Source organism: Oncorhynchus tshawytscha, linkage group LG14, assembly GCF_018296145.1.
Source record: "Oncorhynchus tshawytscha isolate Ot180627B linkage group LG14, Otsh_v2.0, whole genome shotgun sequence".
NCBI lineage: Eukaryota > Metazoa > Chordata > Actinopteri > Salmoniformes > Salmonidae > Oncorhynchus > Oncorhynchus tshawytscha.
Window position 1 is genome coordinate 3,827,339 of NC_056442.1, and position 17,500 is coordinate 3,844,838.

The 17,500-nt window shown below is 44.1% G+C and overlaps 1 protein-coding gene across 1 annotated transcript in view; it reads right to left on the reverse strand.

The window, feature by feature from the left end:
• Positions 1–13,843, reverse strand: part of LOC112236856 (glutamate receptor ionotropic, NMDA 3B-like) — a 51,769-nt gene extending 37,926 nt beyond the window's left edge. The window contains exons 1-2 of the mRNA XM_042296636.1: positions 13,044–13,843; positions 12,613–12,813 (exon numbers count right to left, since the gene is read on the reverse strand). Of these exons, the coding sequence (XP_042152570.1) occupies positions 12,613–12,813; positions 13,044–13,367 (525 nt within the window). The 5' untranslated portion in view covers positions 13,368–13,843. The remainder of the gene's footprint in view (positions 1–12,612; positions 12,814–13,043) is intronic.
• Positions 13,844–17,500: the final 3,657 nt, after the last annotated feature.

Here is a 17,500-nt window from a genome sequence, read left to right on the forward strand (position 1 = left end):
ACCTTGTTAGCTAGTTGATTAATGCAGTTTCCCTTGATTAGAGAGGAAGGACGCAGTCCGGGGGTGGAATTTTATCCACTGTGAATTAGTGACAGAAAGCTAAAACACACACACACACACACACACACAGACGCAGCAGGCTTTTATAACCCTACGGCTCTGATAAATGAGAAAGAAAAACCGCCAGAGAAGTAAAAACTAAGAATAATCAAATTAATCCTGTTGTTTCTCCTCTATGTCTGGACCACTGTAGGAGAAACTGTTGAGATATGAGTTTCTCTCTGCAACACCAGGTAGACATGGGAAATGAGAGAAGGAGGAAATGAGAAAGGTATGGAATAGTAATGAGCGTTGATCGGACACACACACACACACACAAACACACACACACGCAACCAACACACACACACACACACACAACCACACACACACACGCAACCACACACACACACACACAAACACACACACACGCAACCACACACACACACAAACACGCAACCACACACACACACATACATACACACACACCGTCAGAGAGTCTGACTGTATAGCATGGTCTGACAGATGGAATTGCACACCTTTATAACCCTGTCTCCACACACTCACTCGGACCGTAACACAGCAAGCCTCCAGAGCAGAAGCGACAGTCGACTTTCTAGGTCTCAGACAAGGTTATACAATAGAACTCCCAGCTTTCTGACAGGAGAGACTGTGGATATGACTGTATCATTTGACTAACTTCCATAGTGCATTAAATGATAATGGAATTCATTTACAATGGTAATGTCTCAAATTGATCCCTATTCTTCATAGCTCTTTGTCATTTGAGACCTGGATATGTTTTGTTAGTGTTTCACATATCAAAGTGATTTAAATGTTTCTGCTTCGAGGATACTTGATTGAACCATAAAAATGAGAGATGATTGTTGGAACAGTCACTGCCGATTCCCTCTCTCTACCATCTCCCCCTCTCTCCTCCCTGTCTCCTCTGAGGAGTCTTATCCTGCTAAAACAGTAGTTCTGTCCCAAACTGTCAGATACACACACACACACACACACACACACACACACACACACACACACACACACACACACACACACACACACACACACACACACACACACACACACACACACACACACACACACAGAGAAACACATACAGTTCCCAGACATACAGCTCCCAGACACGTAAGCAGGCGAGCACGTACACAAACACTGCCAAAGCTACTCTCAGAGGATAAGATAGTGATAATTAAAAAAGTTTACTCAGAGAGTTAGAAACAGGAGATAAGACATAAGTTATGAACGTACAGACCAGGGACACTTACTGACAAATAAAGAGAGCGAGAGAGGGGGGGAGAGAGAGAAAATGATAGAGAGAGAAAGAGAGAGGAGGGAGAGAGAGAGAGAGAGAGAAGGGGGAGAGAGAAAGAGAGAGAGAGACGGGGAGTGAGCGACAGAAAGAGAGAGAGAAAGGGACAAACACCAAATTGAGACTCTGCACGCAGAATTCTGCAAAAATATCCTCCGTGTACAACGTAGAACACCAAATAATGCATGCAGAGCAGAATTAGGCCGATACCCACTAATTATCAAAATCCAGAAAAGAGCTGTTAAATTCTATAACCACCTAAAAGGAAGCGATTCCCAAACCTTCCACAACAAAGCCATCACCTACAGAGAGATGAACCTGGAGAAGAGTCCCTTAAGCAAGCTGGTCCTGGGGCTCTGTTCACAAACACACCCTACAGAGTCCCAGGACAGCAGCACAATTAGACCCAACCAAATCATGAGAAAACAAAAAGATAACTACTTGACACATTGGAAAGAATTAACAAAAAAACAGAGCAAACTAGAATGCTATTTGGCCCTACACAGAGAGTACACAGCGGCAGAATACCTGACCACTGTGACTGACCCAAAATTAAGGAAAGCTTTGACTATGTACAGACTCAGCGAGCATAGCCTTGCTATTGAGAAAGGCCGCCGTAGGCAGACATGGCTCTCAAGAGAAGACAGGCTATGTGCTCACTGCCCACAAAATGAGGTGGAAACTGAGCTGCACTTCCTAACCTCCTGCCCAATGTATGACCATATTAGAGAGACATATTTCTCTCAGATTACACAGATCCACAAAGAATTCGAAAACAAATCCAATTTTGAAAAACTCCCATATCTACTGGGTGAAATTCCACAGTGTGCCATCAAAGCAGCAAGATTTGTGACCTGTTGCCACGAGAAAAGGGCAACCAGTGAAGAACACGCACCATTGTAAATACAACCCATATCTATGCTTATTTATTTTATCTTGTGTCCTTTACCATTTGTACATTGTTAAAACACTGTATATATATATATAATATGACATTTGTAATGTCTTTATTGTTTTGAAACTTCTGTATGTGTGATGTCTACTGTTAATTTTTATTGTTTATTTCACTTTATATATTATCTACCTCACTTGCTTTGGCAATGTTAACACATGTTTCCCATGCCAATAAAGCCCTTGAATTGAATTGAATTGAGAGAGGGAGAGCGAGAGAGAGAGAGAGAAGGGGGAGAGAGAAAGAGAGAGAGACAGGGAGTGAGCGACAGAAAGAGAGAGAGAGAGAGAGAGGGAGAGAGAGAGAGAGAGAGAGAGAAGGGGGAGAGAGAAAGAGAGAGAGCTAAGTCTTACTGTATCTCTCCTATCTAGCTCCTCTGTCCATGGACCTCTAATACCCACTTATGCAAATATACACTCTCTTTTGTCTAGATACTGTATGTGTGTGTTGGCTGTCTCTTTCTCTATTTAATCACATTATGGACTGCGATCAATCTGAGCACTCAGCAACGCTGCTATTGTCTGTCAGCCAGTTAGTTTACATTCAGATCTAAAGCAACAATACCATGAAATACGTAAAGCAACGTTACTCTGAGAGATGTCAAGCAACAATAGATGTAAAGCAATAATACTTGGATAGACACAAAGCAACAATACTATGATAGACGTAAAGCAAGAGAGATGTTAAGCAACAATACTATGATAGACGTAAAGCAAGAGAGATGTTAAGCAACAATACTATGATAGGCGTAAAGCAAGAGAGATGTTAAGCAACAATACTATGATAGACGTAAAGCAAGAGAGATGTTAAGCAACAATACTATGATAGACGTAAAGCAAGAGAGATGTTAAGCAACAATACTATGATAGACGTAAAGCAAGAGAGATGTTAAGCAACAATACTATGATAGACGTAAAGCAAGAGAGATGTTAAGCAACAATACTATGATAGACGTAAAGCAAGAGAGATGTTAAGCAACAATACTATGATAGACGTAAAGCAAGAGAGATGTTAAGCAACAATACTATGATAGACGTAAAGCAAGAGAGATGTTAAGCAACAATACTATGATAGACGTAAAGCAAGAGAGATGTTAAGCAACAATACTATGATAGACGTAAAGCAAGAGAGATGTTAAGCAACAATACTATGATAGACGTAAAGCAAGAGAGATGTTAAGCAACAATACTATGATAGACGTAAAGCAAGAGAGATGTTAAGCAACAATACTATGATAGACGTAAAGCAAGAGAGATGTTAAGCAACAATACTATGATAGACGTAAAGCAAGAGAGATGTTAAGCAACAATACTATGATAGACGTAAAGCAAGAGAGATGTTAAGCAACAATACTATGATAGACGTAAAGCAAGAGAGATGTTAAGCAACAATACTATGATAGACGTAAAGCAAGAGAGATGTTAAGCAACAATACTATGATAGACGTAAAGCAAGAGAGATGTTAAGCAACAATACTATGATAGACGTAAAGCAAGAGAGATGTTAAGCAACAATACTATGATAGACGTAAAGCAAGAGAGATGTTAAGCAACAATACTATGATAGACGTAAAGCAAGAGAGATGTTAAGCAACAATACTATGATAGACGTAAAGCAAGAGAGATGTTAAGCAACAATACTATGATAGACGTAAAGCAAGAGAGATGTTAAGCAACAATACTATGATAGACGTAAAGCAAGAGAGATGTTAAGCAACAATACTATGATAGACGTAAAGCAAGAGAGATGTTAAGCAACAATACTATGATAGACGTAAAGCAAGAGAGATGTTAAGCAACAATACTATGATAGACGTAAAGCAAGAGAGATGTTAAGCAACAATACTATGATAGACGTAAAGCAAGAGAGATGTTAAGCAACAATACTATGATAGACGTAAAGCATTGATACCCAGAGAGATGTTAAGCAACAACAGTCTGATAGATGTAAAGCATTAATACCCTGAGAGATGAGAAGCAACAACAGTCTGATAGATGTAAAGCATTGATACTTTGAGAGATGTTAAGCAACAACACTGAGAGATGTAAAGTAACAACAATACAATGCCTAAATAGATTCTCTGATGTCATAGAGACTGTGTTTTGCATAAAACATTACAGTACCAATACATCATAGACATACAGTGTGTGCATGCTTACGTGTGTGTGTGCATGCATTTAGTTCTGGTCTCTAAACTCGCCTGTGGATCTCCAGAGTTAAGCAGTTGGCTGGTTGTGAAGGACAATCTGAGGGAACATCTGGAACACCCTGACTAACACAACTTCCCTCCGTCCTCCCCCTCTCCTCTCCCTCCTTTCCCTCTCCTCTCCGTCCTCCCCCTCTCCTCTCCCTCCTCCCCCTCTCTCACCCTCTCTCCATCTGTCTCCCCACGCTCCTATAAACGCCTTAAAAACAAATCCACTTTCACAATTCATTGCTCGAAATTCGATTTTTGAGCATAGGCTTATTTATTTCTGGAAACAAAAAATTGTAAACAAACTAGTTACAATGCCTCCTAAAGAGGTGGTTGACATGGGGAAAAGAGCGGGGGTCTAGTTGGCTGGCTATTGGCTTGTGTGGATATATTAGTACATGGTGGTTATCTAGTGTAGACCACCTGTGTTGCTGCTGCCCTGGCACACATGTAAAACTCCCGACTGAGGAAGGGGTGGAGCTGGGTCGGAGGGTCATTTCTTTCTGTCGCTCTCTGCTGCTCGTATCAGCCAATCAGACCGAATATTGATGATGATGTAACTCACGTATTATAATCAAATGTTATGGTGTTGAGGCATTACTGTTGATATTTAAACTAGGTCACGAGCTACATACTCGACCAGCGACAGCATCTCAAGCCATTCATGTTTGGATACCGGGTGTGTCAGTCTCCGGTCCGGGGAGACAGGGAAACAGGCGCAACCCGGGAGTGCTCAAGCTCTGGACAGTGCAGACCAACAGGCGCAACCAATGGACAGGGTAGGGGGTGGTGAACTTGACGTTGTCACGACGACTTGCGGGCAGTGGGATTAGAACAACAACCACAAAAACTGTATACAAAAAAAATATATATATATATATATATATATATATATATACCTATATACCACCTAAAAGAGCACTTGCCGAGTGGGAGGGCAAAGGGGCATATGCTTGGCACAGGTAGACTCCTGTCTGTGCACGTGCCAGTCCATATAGTCAACTACAGTATATAAGCCACATGCACGCAACATACAACAGCTCACCCATCCCTTAATGCAGCACTCTAAATAATGAATGAAGCGACTATTTATTTACTCATTGTTGTTTATGTTGCTATTGTTGTTGTATAGATCTCTTATTTCTCCTTCCTACACCATTCATTACTACATGTATATGTAATTAGATAGGCCCATGACATTGTTTATTAAGAGAGGCCCATGACATTGTTTATTAAGAGAGGTCTATGACATTGTTTATTAAGAGAGGTCTATGACATTGTTTATTAAGAGAGGTCTATGACATTGTTTATTAAGAGAGGTCTATGACATTGTTTATTAAGAGAGGTCTATGACATTGTTTATTTAGAGAGATCTATGACATTGTTTATTTAGAGAGGTCTATGACATTGTTTATTTAGAGAGGTCTATGACATTGTTTATTAAGAGAGGTCTATGACATTCTTTATTAAGAGAGGTCTATGACATTGTTTATTAAGAGAGGTCTATGACATTGTTTATTTTGATAGGTCTATGACATTGTTTATTAAGAGAGGTCTATGACATTGTTTATTAAGAGAGGTCTATGACATTCTTTATTAAGAGAGGTCTATGACATTGTTTATTAAGAGAGGTCTATGACATTGTTTATTAAGAGAGGTCTATGACATTGTTTATTAAGAGAGGTCTATGACATTGTTTATTAAGAGAGGTCTATGACATTGTTTATTAAGAGAGGTCTATGACATTGTTTATTAAGAGAGGTCTATGACATTGTTTATTAAGAGAGGTCTATGACATTGTTTATTAAGAGAGGTCTATGACATTCTTTATTAAGAGAGGTCTATGACATTGTTAATTAAGAGAGGTCTATAACATTGTTTATTTGTGTGTGTGTGTGTGTGTGTGTGTGTGTGTGTGTGTGTGTTGTGTGTGTGTGTGTGTGTGTGTGTGTGTGTGTGTGTGTGTGTGTGTGTGTGTGTGCGCGTGTGTGCGTGCGTGCGTGCGTGGGTGTGCGCATGTGTGTGTGGAGTGGGTGTGCATGCTCACAGATGTAGAGTAGGATCTAAATATGATCACCCTGTTGTAGGAGAACTTTCAAACGTGTAGTGTATTTGAGGTTTTGTGTGTGTGTGTGTGTTCGTTGTGTGTGTGTGTGTGTGTGTGTGTGTGTGTGTGTGTGTGTGTGTGTGTGTGTGTCTTTGAAAGACCAGCACTTGGCAACAGTACCATTCATTCATCATCAGGGTTTGAGGATTAAATATGATTACATTCAGAGAAACTAAATTAGCTTTTTAATGTTCTAGTCTTCTACTTCTACAGTGAGGGAGGGAAGAACGAGAGGGAATGAAAGAGTGCTGGATGGACAGATCACAATGGAGGAGAGTTAGTTCTCAACAAACAGTGACATCTAATCATAACAACAGCATGTGACCTGCCCAAGAACAACTCCAAACCTTAGTTACAGACATAGAGATGGATAGACAACTCATCTTTGTATGTGTGCCATTATATAGCATCTGTGGCAGCATTAGCAGAACTATTCTCCATTTTGAAGATAGTACATTTTTTCTTCCCGGTTGGCTGATCCTGATGTCTCAGGTGGACATGACTCCAACAGGGTCACCAGGAGGGATCAGCCAATGAAGTTGGAAGTCCCACCCAGTTGACTACATTAAAATAGTGGAAGTCCTCAATGGTGCTACCCAATGTAATACGGCCCATTTCTATCATTCTCTATGGTTACAGGATGTAATGCCACCCTAGTCCCTAAAGTGCACTTTTTTGTGACACACCCATGGCTGTTTATAGACTAGCCAAAGCACCTGGAATGATACTGATGATGAAAGAAGCACTTTTTTATCTCCTCCTCTCCTCTATCCTCTCCTCATCCTCTCCACTTTCCTCTTCTCCTCTCCTCTCCTCTATGCTCTCTACTCCCCTCCTCTCCTCTCCACTTTCCTCTTCTCCTCTCCTCTCCTCTATGCTCTCTCCTCTCCTCTCCTCATCCTCTCCACTTTCCTCTTCTCCTCTCCTCATCCTCTCCACTTTCCTCTCTCTTCTCTCCTCTCCTCTCCTCTCCTCTATGCTCTCTACTCCCCTCCTCTCCTCTCCACTTTCCTCTGCTCTTCTCCTCTCCTCCATCCTCTCTACATTCCTCTTCTCCTCTCCTCATTTCCTCTCCTCTCCTCCATCCTCTCCTCCATCCTCTCTTCTCCTCTCCTCCATCCTTTCCACTTTCGTCTTCTCCTCTCCTCTCCTCTCCCTCCTCCTCCCTCCTCCATCCCCTCTCCTCCATCCTCTCCATTTTTCCTCTTCTCTTCTCCTCTCCTCCATCCTCTCTTCTCCTCTCCTCTCCCTCCTCTCCATCCTCTCCTCTCCTCCATCCCCTCTTCTCCCCCTCTCCTCCATCCTCTCCATTTTCCTCTTCTCTTCTCCTCTCCTCCATCCTCTCTACTTTCCTCCTCCTCTCTCCTCTCCTCTCCTCTCCTCTCCTCTCTCCTCTCCTCTCCTCTCCTCTCCTCTCCTCTCCTCTCCTCTCCTCTCCTCCTCTCCTCTCCTCCTCCTCTCCTCTCCTCTCTCTCCTCTCCTCTCATCTCCTCCATCCTTTCTACTTTCCTCTTCTCCTTTCCTCTCCCCCCCTTCCCTCCTCTCCTTTCCTCCATCCTCTCCACCTTCCTCCTCTCCTCTCCTCTCCTCTCTCCACTTTCCTCTTATACTCTCCTTTCCTTCATCCTCTCCACTTTCCTCCTCTCCTCTCCCCTCCCCTCCTCTATACTCTCCACTTTCCTCCTCTCCCCTCCTTCATCCTTTCCAGTTTTTCTCTCCATTTTCCTTCTCTCCTCCATCTTCTCCCCTCATCTTCCCTCCCCCTCATCCTCTCCACTCCTCCCTACATCCTATCCTCCATCAGTGTGATTTATTTCTTCAGGTCATTCTATCATTATAATTATCTAAAGTACATTAGGAGGAATTATCACTCTCATCTGCCAAGTCACACACTTTTGGGTGTGTAGGTCTGTACATTCACACGCACACACACAAATACAGACAGGCATACAGACAGACAGACAGTCTTAATAGAGCCACCCATCCGCATGTATCCGTTAGCTTGCTACTGCTAAGTGCCTCCCTCTCTCTTCTCCTCCTCCTCCTCATATCCTCCCTCTCTCTTCTCCTCCAACTCCTCATATCCTCCCTCTCTGTTCCCCTCCTCATCTCCTCCCTCTCTCTTCTTCACCTCCTCATATCCTCCCTCTCTCTTCTCCTCCTCCTCATATCCTCCCTCTCTGTTCCCCTCCTCATCTGCTCCTCCCTCTCTCTTCCCCTCCTCATATCCTCCCTCTCTGTTCCCCTCCTCCTCATCTCCTCCCTCCCTCTCTCTTCTCATCCTCATATCCTCCCTCTCTGTTCCCCTCCTCATATTCTCCCTCTCTGTTCCCCTCCTCCCTCTCGTCCCCTCCTCCTCATCTTCTCCCTCTCTCTTCCCCTCCTCCCCATCCCCTCCCTCTCTTCCCCTCCTCCTCATCTCCTCCCTCTCGTCCCCTCCTCCTCATCTCTTCCCTCTCTCTTCCCCTTATCCCCATCTCCTCCCTCTCTCTTCCCCTCCTCCTCATCTCTTCCCCTGCTCCTCATCTCTTCCCCTCTCTACCTCTCCTCCCCATCTCCTCCCTCTCTCTTCCTCTCCTCCTCATCTCCCCCCTCTTCTGTGGCCAGAACTAGACAGAGTTCAGTTCTGAATGGTTCACTTTTCCAATAGCATGACAGATTACACTCCATTCAGCCTAATCCTCCCTCCTCTCCCCCTCTCTCTTTCTCTCTCTACCCCCCTCTCTCCCTTCCTCACACTCCTCCTTACCTCTATCTCTCTGACTGGCTCTCTCTCTTTCGTCCCACCACAGTCTTTCTCTTGAATCCTGAGCCTGTGTGTGAGTGTGTGTGTGTGTGTGTGTGTGTGTGTGTGTGTGTGTGTGTGTGTGTGTGTGTGTGTGTGTTGCCTTGCGTTGCAGTTGGCTGCTCAGCCGTAGAGATGAGGATATGTCTGAGACGAGACTGACTGACTGGCACACAGCTTAGGCTGCCACTAGGAATACTAACACACACACAACCGCTCCGTCTGTAAAGGTATGACACTAATCACTCCGTCTGTAAAGATATGAAACGAATCACGCCGTCTGTAAAGATATGAAACAAATCACTCCATCTGTACTGATATGAAACTAATCACTCCGTCTGTAAAGATATTAAACTAATCACTCTGTCTGTAAAGATATTAAACTAATCACTCCGTCTGTAAAGATATTAAACTAATCACTCCGTCTGTAAAGATATTAAACTAATCACTCTGTCTGTAAAGATATTAAACTAATCACTCCGTCTGTAAAGATATTAAACTAATCACTCCGTCTGTACAGATATGAAACTAATCACTCCGTCTGTAAAGATATTAAACTAATCACTCCGTCTGTAAAGATATTTAACTAATCACTCTGTCTGTAAAGATATGGAACTAATCACTCCGTCTGTAAAGATATTAAACTAATCACTCTGTCTGTAAAGATATTAAACTAATCACTCCGTCTGTAAAGATATTAAACTAATCACTCCGTCTGTAAAGATATTAAACTAATCACTCTGTCTGTAAAGATATTAAACTAATCACTCCGTCTGTAAAGATATTAAACTAATCACTCCGTCTGTAAAGATATTAAACTAATCACTCCGTCTGTAAAGATATTAAACTAATCACTCCGTCTGTAAAGATATTAAACTAATCACTCTGTCTGTAAAGATATTAAACTAATCACTCCGTCTGTAAAGATATTAAACTAATCACTCCGTCTGTAAAGATATGGAACTAATCACTCTGTCTGTAAAAATATTAAACTAATCACTCTGTCTGTAAAGATATGGAACTAATCACTCCGTCTGTAAAGATATTAAACTAATCACTCCGTCTGTAAAGATATTAAACAAATCACTCCGTCTGTAAAGATATGAAACTAATCACTCTGTCTGTAAAGATATTTAACTAATCACTCCGTCTGTAAAGATATGAAACTAATCACTCTGTCTGTAAAGATATGGAACTAATCACTCTGTCTGTAAAGATATGAAACTAATCACTCCATCTGTAAAGATATGGAACTAATCACTCTGTCTGTAAAGATATGGAACTAATCACTCCGTCTGTAAAGATATGGAACTAATCACTCCGTCTGTAAAGATATGGAACTAATCACTCCGTCTGTAAAGATATTAAACTAATCACTCCGTCTGTAAAGATATGGAACTAATCACTCCGTCTGTAAAAATATGGAACTAATCACTCCATCTGTAAAGATATGGAACTAATCACTCTGTCTGTAAAAATATTAAACTAATCACTCTGTCTGTAAAGATATGGAACTAATCACTCCGTCTGTAAAGATATTAAACTAATCACTCCGTCTGTAAAGATATTAAACAAATCACTCCATCTGTACTGATATGAAACTAATCACTCCGTCTGTAAAGATATTAAACTAATCACTCCGTCTGTAAAGATATTAAACTAATCACTCTGTCTGTAAAGATATGGAACTAATCACTCCGTCTGTAAAAATATGGAACTAATCACTCCATCTGTAAAGATATGAAACTAATCACTCTGTCTGTAAAGATATTTAACTAATCACTCTGTCTGTAAAGATATGGAACTAATCACTCCGTCTGTAAAAATATGGAACTAATCACTCCATCTGTAAAGATATGAAACTAATCACTCCATCTGTAAAGATATGGAACTAATCACTCCGTCTGTAAAAATATGGAACTAATCACTCCGTCTGTAAAGATATTAAACTAATCACTCCGTCTGTAAAGATATGGAACTAATCACTCCGTCTGTAAAGATATTAAACTAATCACTCTGTCTGTAAAGATATGGAACTATTCACTCCGTCTGTAAAGATATTAAACTAATCACTCTGTCTGTAAAGATATGGAACTATTCACTCCGTCTGTAAAGATATTAAACTAATCACTCTGTCTGTAAAGATATGGAACTATTCACTCCGTCTGTAAAGATATTAAACTAATCACTCCGTCTGTAAAGATATGGAACTAATCACTCCGTCTGTAAAGATATTAAACTAATCACTCCGTCTGTAAAGATATGGAACTAATCACTCCGTCTGTAAAGATATTAAACTAATCACTCTGTCTGTAAAGATATGGAACTATTCACTCCGTCTGTAAAGATATGGAACTAATCACTCTGTCTGTAAAGATATGGAACTATTCACTCCGTCTGTAAAGATATTAAACTAATCACTCCGTCTGTAAAGATATGGAACTATTCACTCCGTCTGTAAAGATATGGAACTAATCACTCTGTCTGTAAAGATATGGAACTATTCACTCCGTCTGTAAAGATATTAAACTAATCACTCTGTCTGTAAAGATATTAAACTAATCACTCCAGCTGTAAAGATATGGAACTAATCACTCCATCTGTAAAGATATGAAACTAATCACTCCATCTGTAAAGATATGGAACTAATCACTCCGTCTGTAAAAATATGGAACTAATCACTCCATCTGTAAAGATATGGAACTAATCACTCCGTCTGTAAAGATATGGAACTAATCACTCCGTCTGTAAAGATATGGAACTAATCACTCCATCTGTAAAGATATGGAACTAATCACTCCGTCTGTAAAGATATGAAACTAATCACTCCAGCTGTAAAGATATGAAACTAATCACTCTCAGTGGTTCTAGGTCCTCCAGTAAAAGGTTCCTATACCTTAGCTCTGAATGGTTCTAGGCCCCATCTTAGCTCTGAGTGGTTCTTGGTCCTACATTGTCTCTGAGTGGTTCTAGACCATACCTTAACTCTGAGCAGTTCTAGATCCTACCTTAACTCTGATTGGTTCTATATCCTACCTTAACTCTGAGTGGTTCTAGATCCTACCTTAACTCTGAGTGGTTCTAGATCCTAGCTTAACTCTGAGTGGTTCTAGGTCATTCATTGGCCCTGAGTGGTTCTAAGTCTTACCTTAGCTCTGAGTGGTTCTAGGTCTTACCTCTGAGTGGTTCTAGATCCTACCTTAACTCTGAGTGGTTCTAGGTCCTCCAGTAGTGATATAAAAGGTATTTCCAGGAAGGAGGACAGGAAGTCGATGTGGATGAGTTCTTCTGGTGAACGAGGGAAGGCCAGGACACCTGTCACCCCTCGCACAACCAGCTCCTGACACACACACCTGGACAGGGAGACAGGGTCGCCACCAGACGGGGACCGAGACACCACCTCCAGACAGGGAAGGAAGAGAGTGTCTGACATTACACCCTATTCCCTACAAGCACCCTATCCCATACAACTGTAGGGAATAGGGTGTCATTTCAGACACAATCTAACTGACTGAATGGCTAGTTGCCAATTTAATTAATTAATTATGGATGGATGATCCACATGAGAGCATTTCAGAGACATTAACTCTTTCATGAATGAACTAATGAATGCATGAATGAACCTGTTACCTCCAGGGTGAGGTTGTAGGGCAGAAGAGGCGGGTTGCCTTCTCCAGCCCGGTGCTTCAGGCTGGTCCAGGCTCTGTTCAGAGCGTTCTGTACCCTGGCTGGTTGTCTGGTGGGAAGCAGAGCACCGAGACGAACCGTGTGTCCGATCCGAGCCAGGATGTGACATGGCTGGGGGTGGGAGAGGCATGGATCGGGATGGAAAACGAAGCCATGGAGGAAGACCAACAGCGGGATAAATCTCCCAGTGAAAAAAGGAGATGGGCGAATTCTTATGGGTATAAAGTAGTTGCACATCCATCGACCAAGTAGATACAAATACTCCATTGTGTTGCTTCGAAAGAAAATCGAGGAGAGGAGAGGAGAGAAGACGAGAAAGCATCTCTCGTTTTCTTTTTCTCACTCGTGGCTTGTCTTGGGAGTTGTTTTGTTTTTAATACTGAAGTCCAGCTGATGTTGTTGTTTTCTCTCTTTAAAGTTTAAACAAACAAAGAAAAGATACGCTGTAAATATGATATAATAAAGGAAGAGAGGATAAACGTCCGCACGTCAGAAAAACATAATTTTCTCTTTTTCCCCGTCTTTTTTTCCGTTTCCCCCGCTTTCCTTGGACTTGTTATTTTCCTGCATTACGCTGGTATTCCAATCCGGTTGCTGCCTCTCTGTTTCTTTTTCTAAGTTAGGCTACTCATAAATAAATAATAAGGAAGGCAGAGGAACGCTTGATATCGACGGAGGACGAGAGGGGAGCGCGTGCAACTGAGAACAGTCGCCCCGCGTGACGGCGCCGGTTGAAGACAGACCAGCTGCCCGCGCGCACGCGCGTGAGTGTTTGCGTGGCAGTACAACCACATGAGATTTCTATCAGCGCTTATCTTCCCATTCGAAATGACAACACCACTTTTTGCTCCGGTATTTGATGTTCCCTACGTTTCATGTCGATAGTAGCCTGCTGTTTTAGCCTGCAGCTTGCCGTCAAGCCCATTCAGTGCATTTTAGCCAATGAACCATTAAGTTCAGCATTCAATTTAATCCCCTTCACATTTTCACCCTCCTAATTCAGATTCTAAATCCACACAAAGTCTTTGATGTTTCATTCGGAAAATAGTCTACTGACTGATAAGGATTGTCCCCAATTCATTCAGGCTTTTTTCATTGGGCAAGTAGGGAGGGATAACAGAAAGGAAAAGGAGAAAGAGAAAAAGAGGGAGGGATGAGGAAGGGATAGAGAGAGGTAAAGAGGGAAGGAGGGATGAGGAAGGGATAGAGAGAGGTAAAGAGGGAAGGAGGGATGAGGAAGGGATAGAGGGAAGGAGGGATAGGAAGGGATAGAGAGAGGTAAAGAGGGAAGGAGGGATGAGGAAGGGATAGAGGGAAGGAGGGATGAGGAAGGGATAGAGAGAGGTAAAGAGGGAAGGAGGGATGAGGAAGGGATAGAGAGAGGTAAAGAGGGAAGGAGGGATGAGGAAGGGATAGAGGGAAGGAGGGATGAGGAAGGGATAGAGAGAGGTAAAGAGGGAAGGAGGGATGAGGAAGGGATAGAGAGAGGTAAAGAGGGAAGGAGGGATGAGGAAGGGATAGAGGGAAGGAGGGATGAGGAAGGGATAGAGGGAGGTGAAGAGGGAAGGAGGGATGAGGAAGGGATGAGGGAAGGAGGGATGAGGAAGGGATAGAGGGAGGTAAAGAGGGAAGGAGGGATGAGGAAGGGATAGAGGGAAGGAGGGATGAGGAAGGGATAGAGAGAGGTAAAGAGGGAAGGAGGGATGAGGAAGGGATAGAGGGAAGGAGGGATGAGGAAGGGATAGAGGGAGGTAAAGAGGGAAGGAGGGATGAGGAAGGGATAGAGAGAGGTAAAGAGGGAAGGAGGGATGAGGAAGGGATAGAGAGAGGTAAAGAGGGAAGGAGGGATGAGGAAGGGATAGAGGGAAGGAGGGATGAGGAAGGGATAGAGGGAGGTGAAGAGGGAAGGAGGGATGAGGAAGGGATAGAGGGAAGGAGGGATGAGGAAGGGATAGAGGGAGGTGAAGAGGGAAGGAGGGATGAGGAAGGGATAGAGGGAGGTAAAGAGGGAAGGAGGGATGAGGAAGGGATAGAGGGAGGTAAAGAGGGAAGGAGGGATGAGGAAGGGATAGAGGGAGGTAAAGAGGGAAGGAGGGATGAGGAAGGGATAGAGGGAGATAAAGAGGGAAGGAGGGATGAGGAAGGGATAGAGAGAGGTAAAGAGGGAAGGAGGGATGAGGAAGGGATAGAGAGAGGTAAAGAGGGAAGGAGGGATGAGGAAGGGATAGAGGGAAGGAGGGATGAGGAAGGGATAGAGGGAGGTAAAGAGGGAAGGAGGGATGAGGAAGGGATAGAGAGAGGTAAAGAGGGAAGGAGGGATGAGGAAGGGATAGAGAGAGGTAAAGAGGGAAGGAGGGATGAGGAAGGGATAGAGGGAAGGAGGGATGAGGAAGGGATAGAGGGAGGTGAAGAGGGAAGGAGGGATGAGGAAGGGATAGAGGGAAGGAGGGATGAGGAAGGGATAGAGGGAGGTGAAGAGGGAAGGAGGGATGAGGAAGGGATAGAGGGAGGTAAAGAGGGAAGGAGGGATGAGGAAGGGATAGAGGGAGGTAAAGAGGGAAGGAGAGATGAGGAAGGGATAGAGGGAAGGAGGGATGAGGAAGGGATAGAGGGAGGTGAAGAGGGAAGGAGGGATGAGGAAGGGATAGAGGGAGGTAAAGAGGGAAGGAGGGATGAGGAAGGGATAGAGAGAGGTAAAGAGGGAAGGAGGGATGAGGAAGGGATAGAGGGAAGGAGGGATGAGGAAGGGATAGAGGGAGGTGAAGAGGGAAGGAGGGATGAGGAAGGGATAGAGGGAGGTAAAGAGGGAAGGAGGGATGAGGAAGGGATAGAGGGAGGTAAAGAGGGAAGGAGGGATGAGGAAGGGATAGAGAGAGGTAAAGGGGAAGGAGGGATGAGGAAGGGATAGAGAGAGGTAAAGAGGGAAGGAGGGATGAGGAAGGGAGAGGAGGTAAAGAGGGAAGGAGGGATGAGGAAGGGATAGAGGGAAGGAGGGATGAGGAAGGGATAGAGAGAGGTAAAGAGGGAAGGAGGGATGAGGAAGGGATAGAGGGAAGGAGGGATGAGGAAGGGATAGAGAGAGGTAAAGAGGGAAGGAGGGATGAGGAAGGGATAGAGAGAGGTAAAGAGGGAAGGAGGGATGAGAAGGATAGAGGGAAGGAGGGATGAGGAAGGGATAGAGAGAGGTAAAGAGGGAAGGAGGGATGAGGAAGGGATAGAGAGAGGTAAAGAGGGAAGGAGGGATGAGGAAGGGATAGAGGGAAGGAGGGATGAGGAAGGGATAGAGGGAGGTGAAGAGGGAAGGAGGGATGAGGAAGGGATAGAGGGAAGGAGGGATGAGGAAGGGATAGAGGGAGGTAAAGAGGGAAGAGGGATGAGGAAGGGAAGGAAGGAGGGATGAGGAAGGGATAGAGAGAGGTAAAGAGGGAAGGAGGGATGAGGAAGGGATAGAGGGAAGGAGGGATGAGGAAGGGATAGAGGGAGGTAAAGAGGGAAGGAGGGATGAGGAAGGGATAGAGAGAGGTAAAGAGGGAAGGAGGGATGAGGAAGGGATAGAGAGAGGTAAAGAGGGAAGGAGGGATGAGGAAGGGATAGAGGGAAGGAGGGATGAGGAAGGGATAGAGGGAGGTGAAGAGGAAGGAGGGATGAGGAAGGGATAGAGGGAAGGAGGGATGAGGAAGGGATAGAGGGAGGTGAAGAGGGAAGGAGGGATGAGGAAGGGATAGAGGGAGGTAAAGAGGGAAGGAGGGATGAGGAAGGGATAGAGGGAGGTAAAGAGGGAAGGAGGGATGAGGAAGGGATAGGGGGAGGTAAAGAGGGAAGGAGGGATGAGGAAGGGATAGAGGGAGATAAAGAGGGAAGGAGGGATGAGGAAGGGATAGAGAGAGGTAAAGAGGGAAGGAGGGATGAGGAAGGGATAGAGGAGGTAAAGAGGGAAGGAGGGATGAGGAAGGGATAGAGGGAAGGAGGGATGAGGAAGGGATAGAGGGAGGTAAAGAGGGAAGGAGGGATGAGGAAGGGATAGAGAGAGGTAAAGAGGGAAGGAGGGATGAGGAAGGGATAGAGAGAGGTAAAGAGGGAAGGAGGGGAGGAAGGGAGGAAGGAGGGATGAGAGGGAAGGAGGGATGAGGAAGGGATAGAGGGAGGTGAAGAGGGAAAGGGATGAGGAAGGGATAGAGGGAAGGAGGGATGAGGAAGGGATAGAGGGAGGAAGGAGGGATGAGGAAGGGATAGAGGGAGGTAAAGAGGGAAGGAGGGATGAGGAAGGGATAGAGGGAGGTAAAGAGGGAGGAGAGATGAGGAAGGGATAGAGGAAGGAGGATAGAAGAGGGAAAGGGGAGGGATGAGGAAGGGATAGAGGGAGGTAAAGAGGGAAGGAGGGATGAGGAAGGGATAGAGGG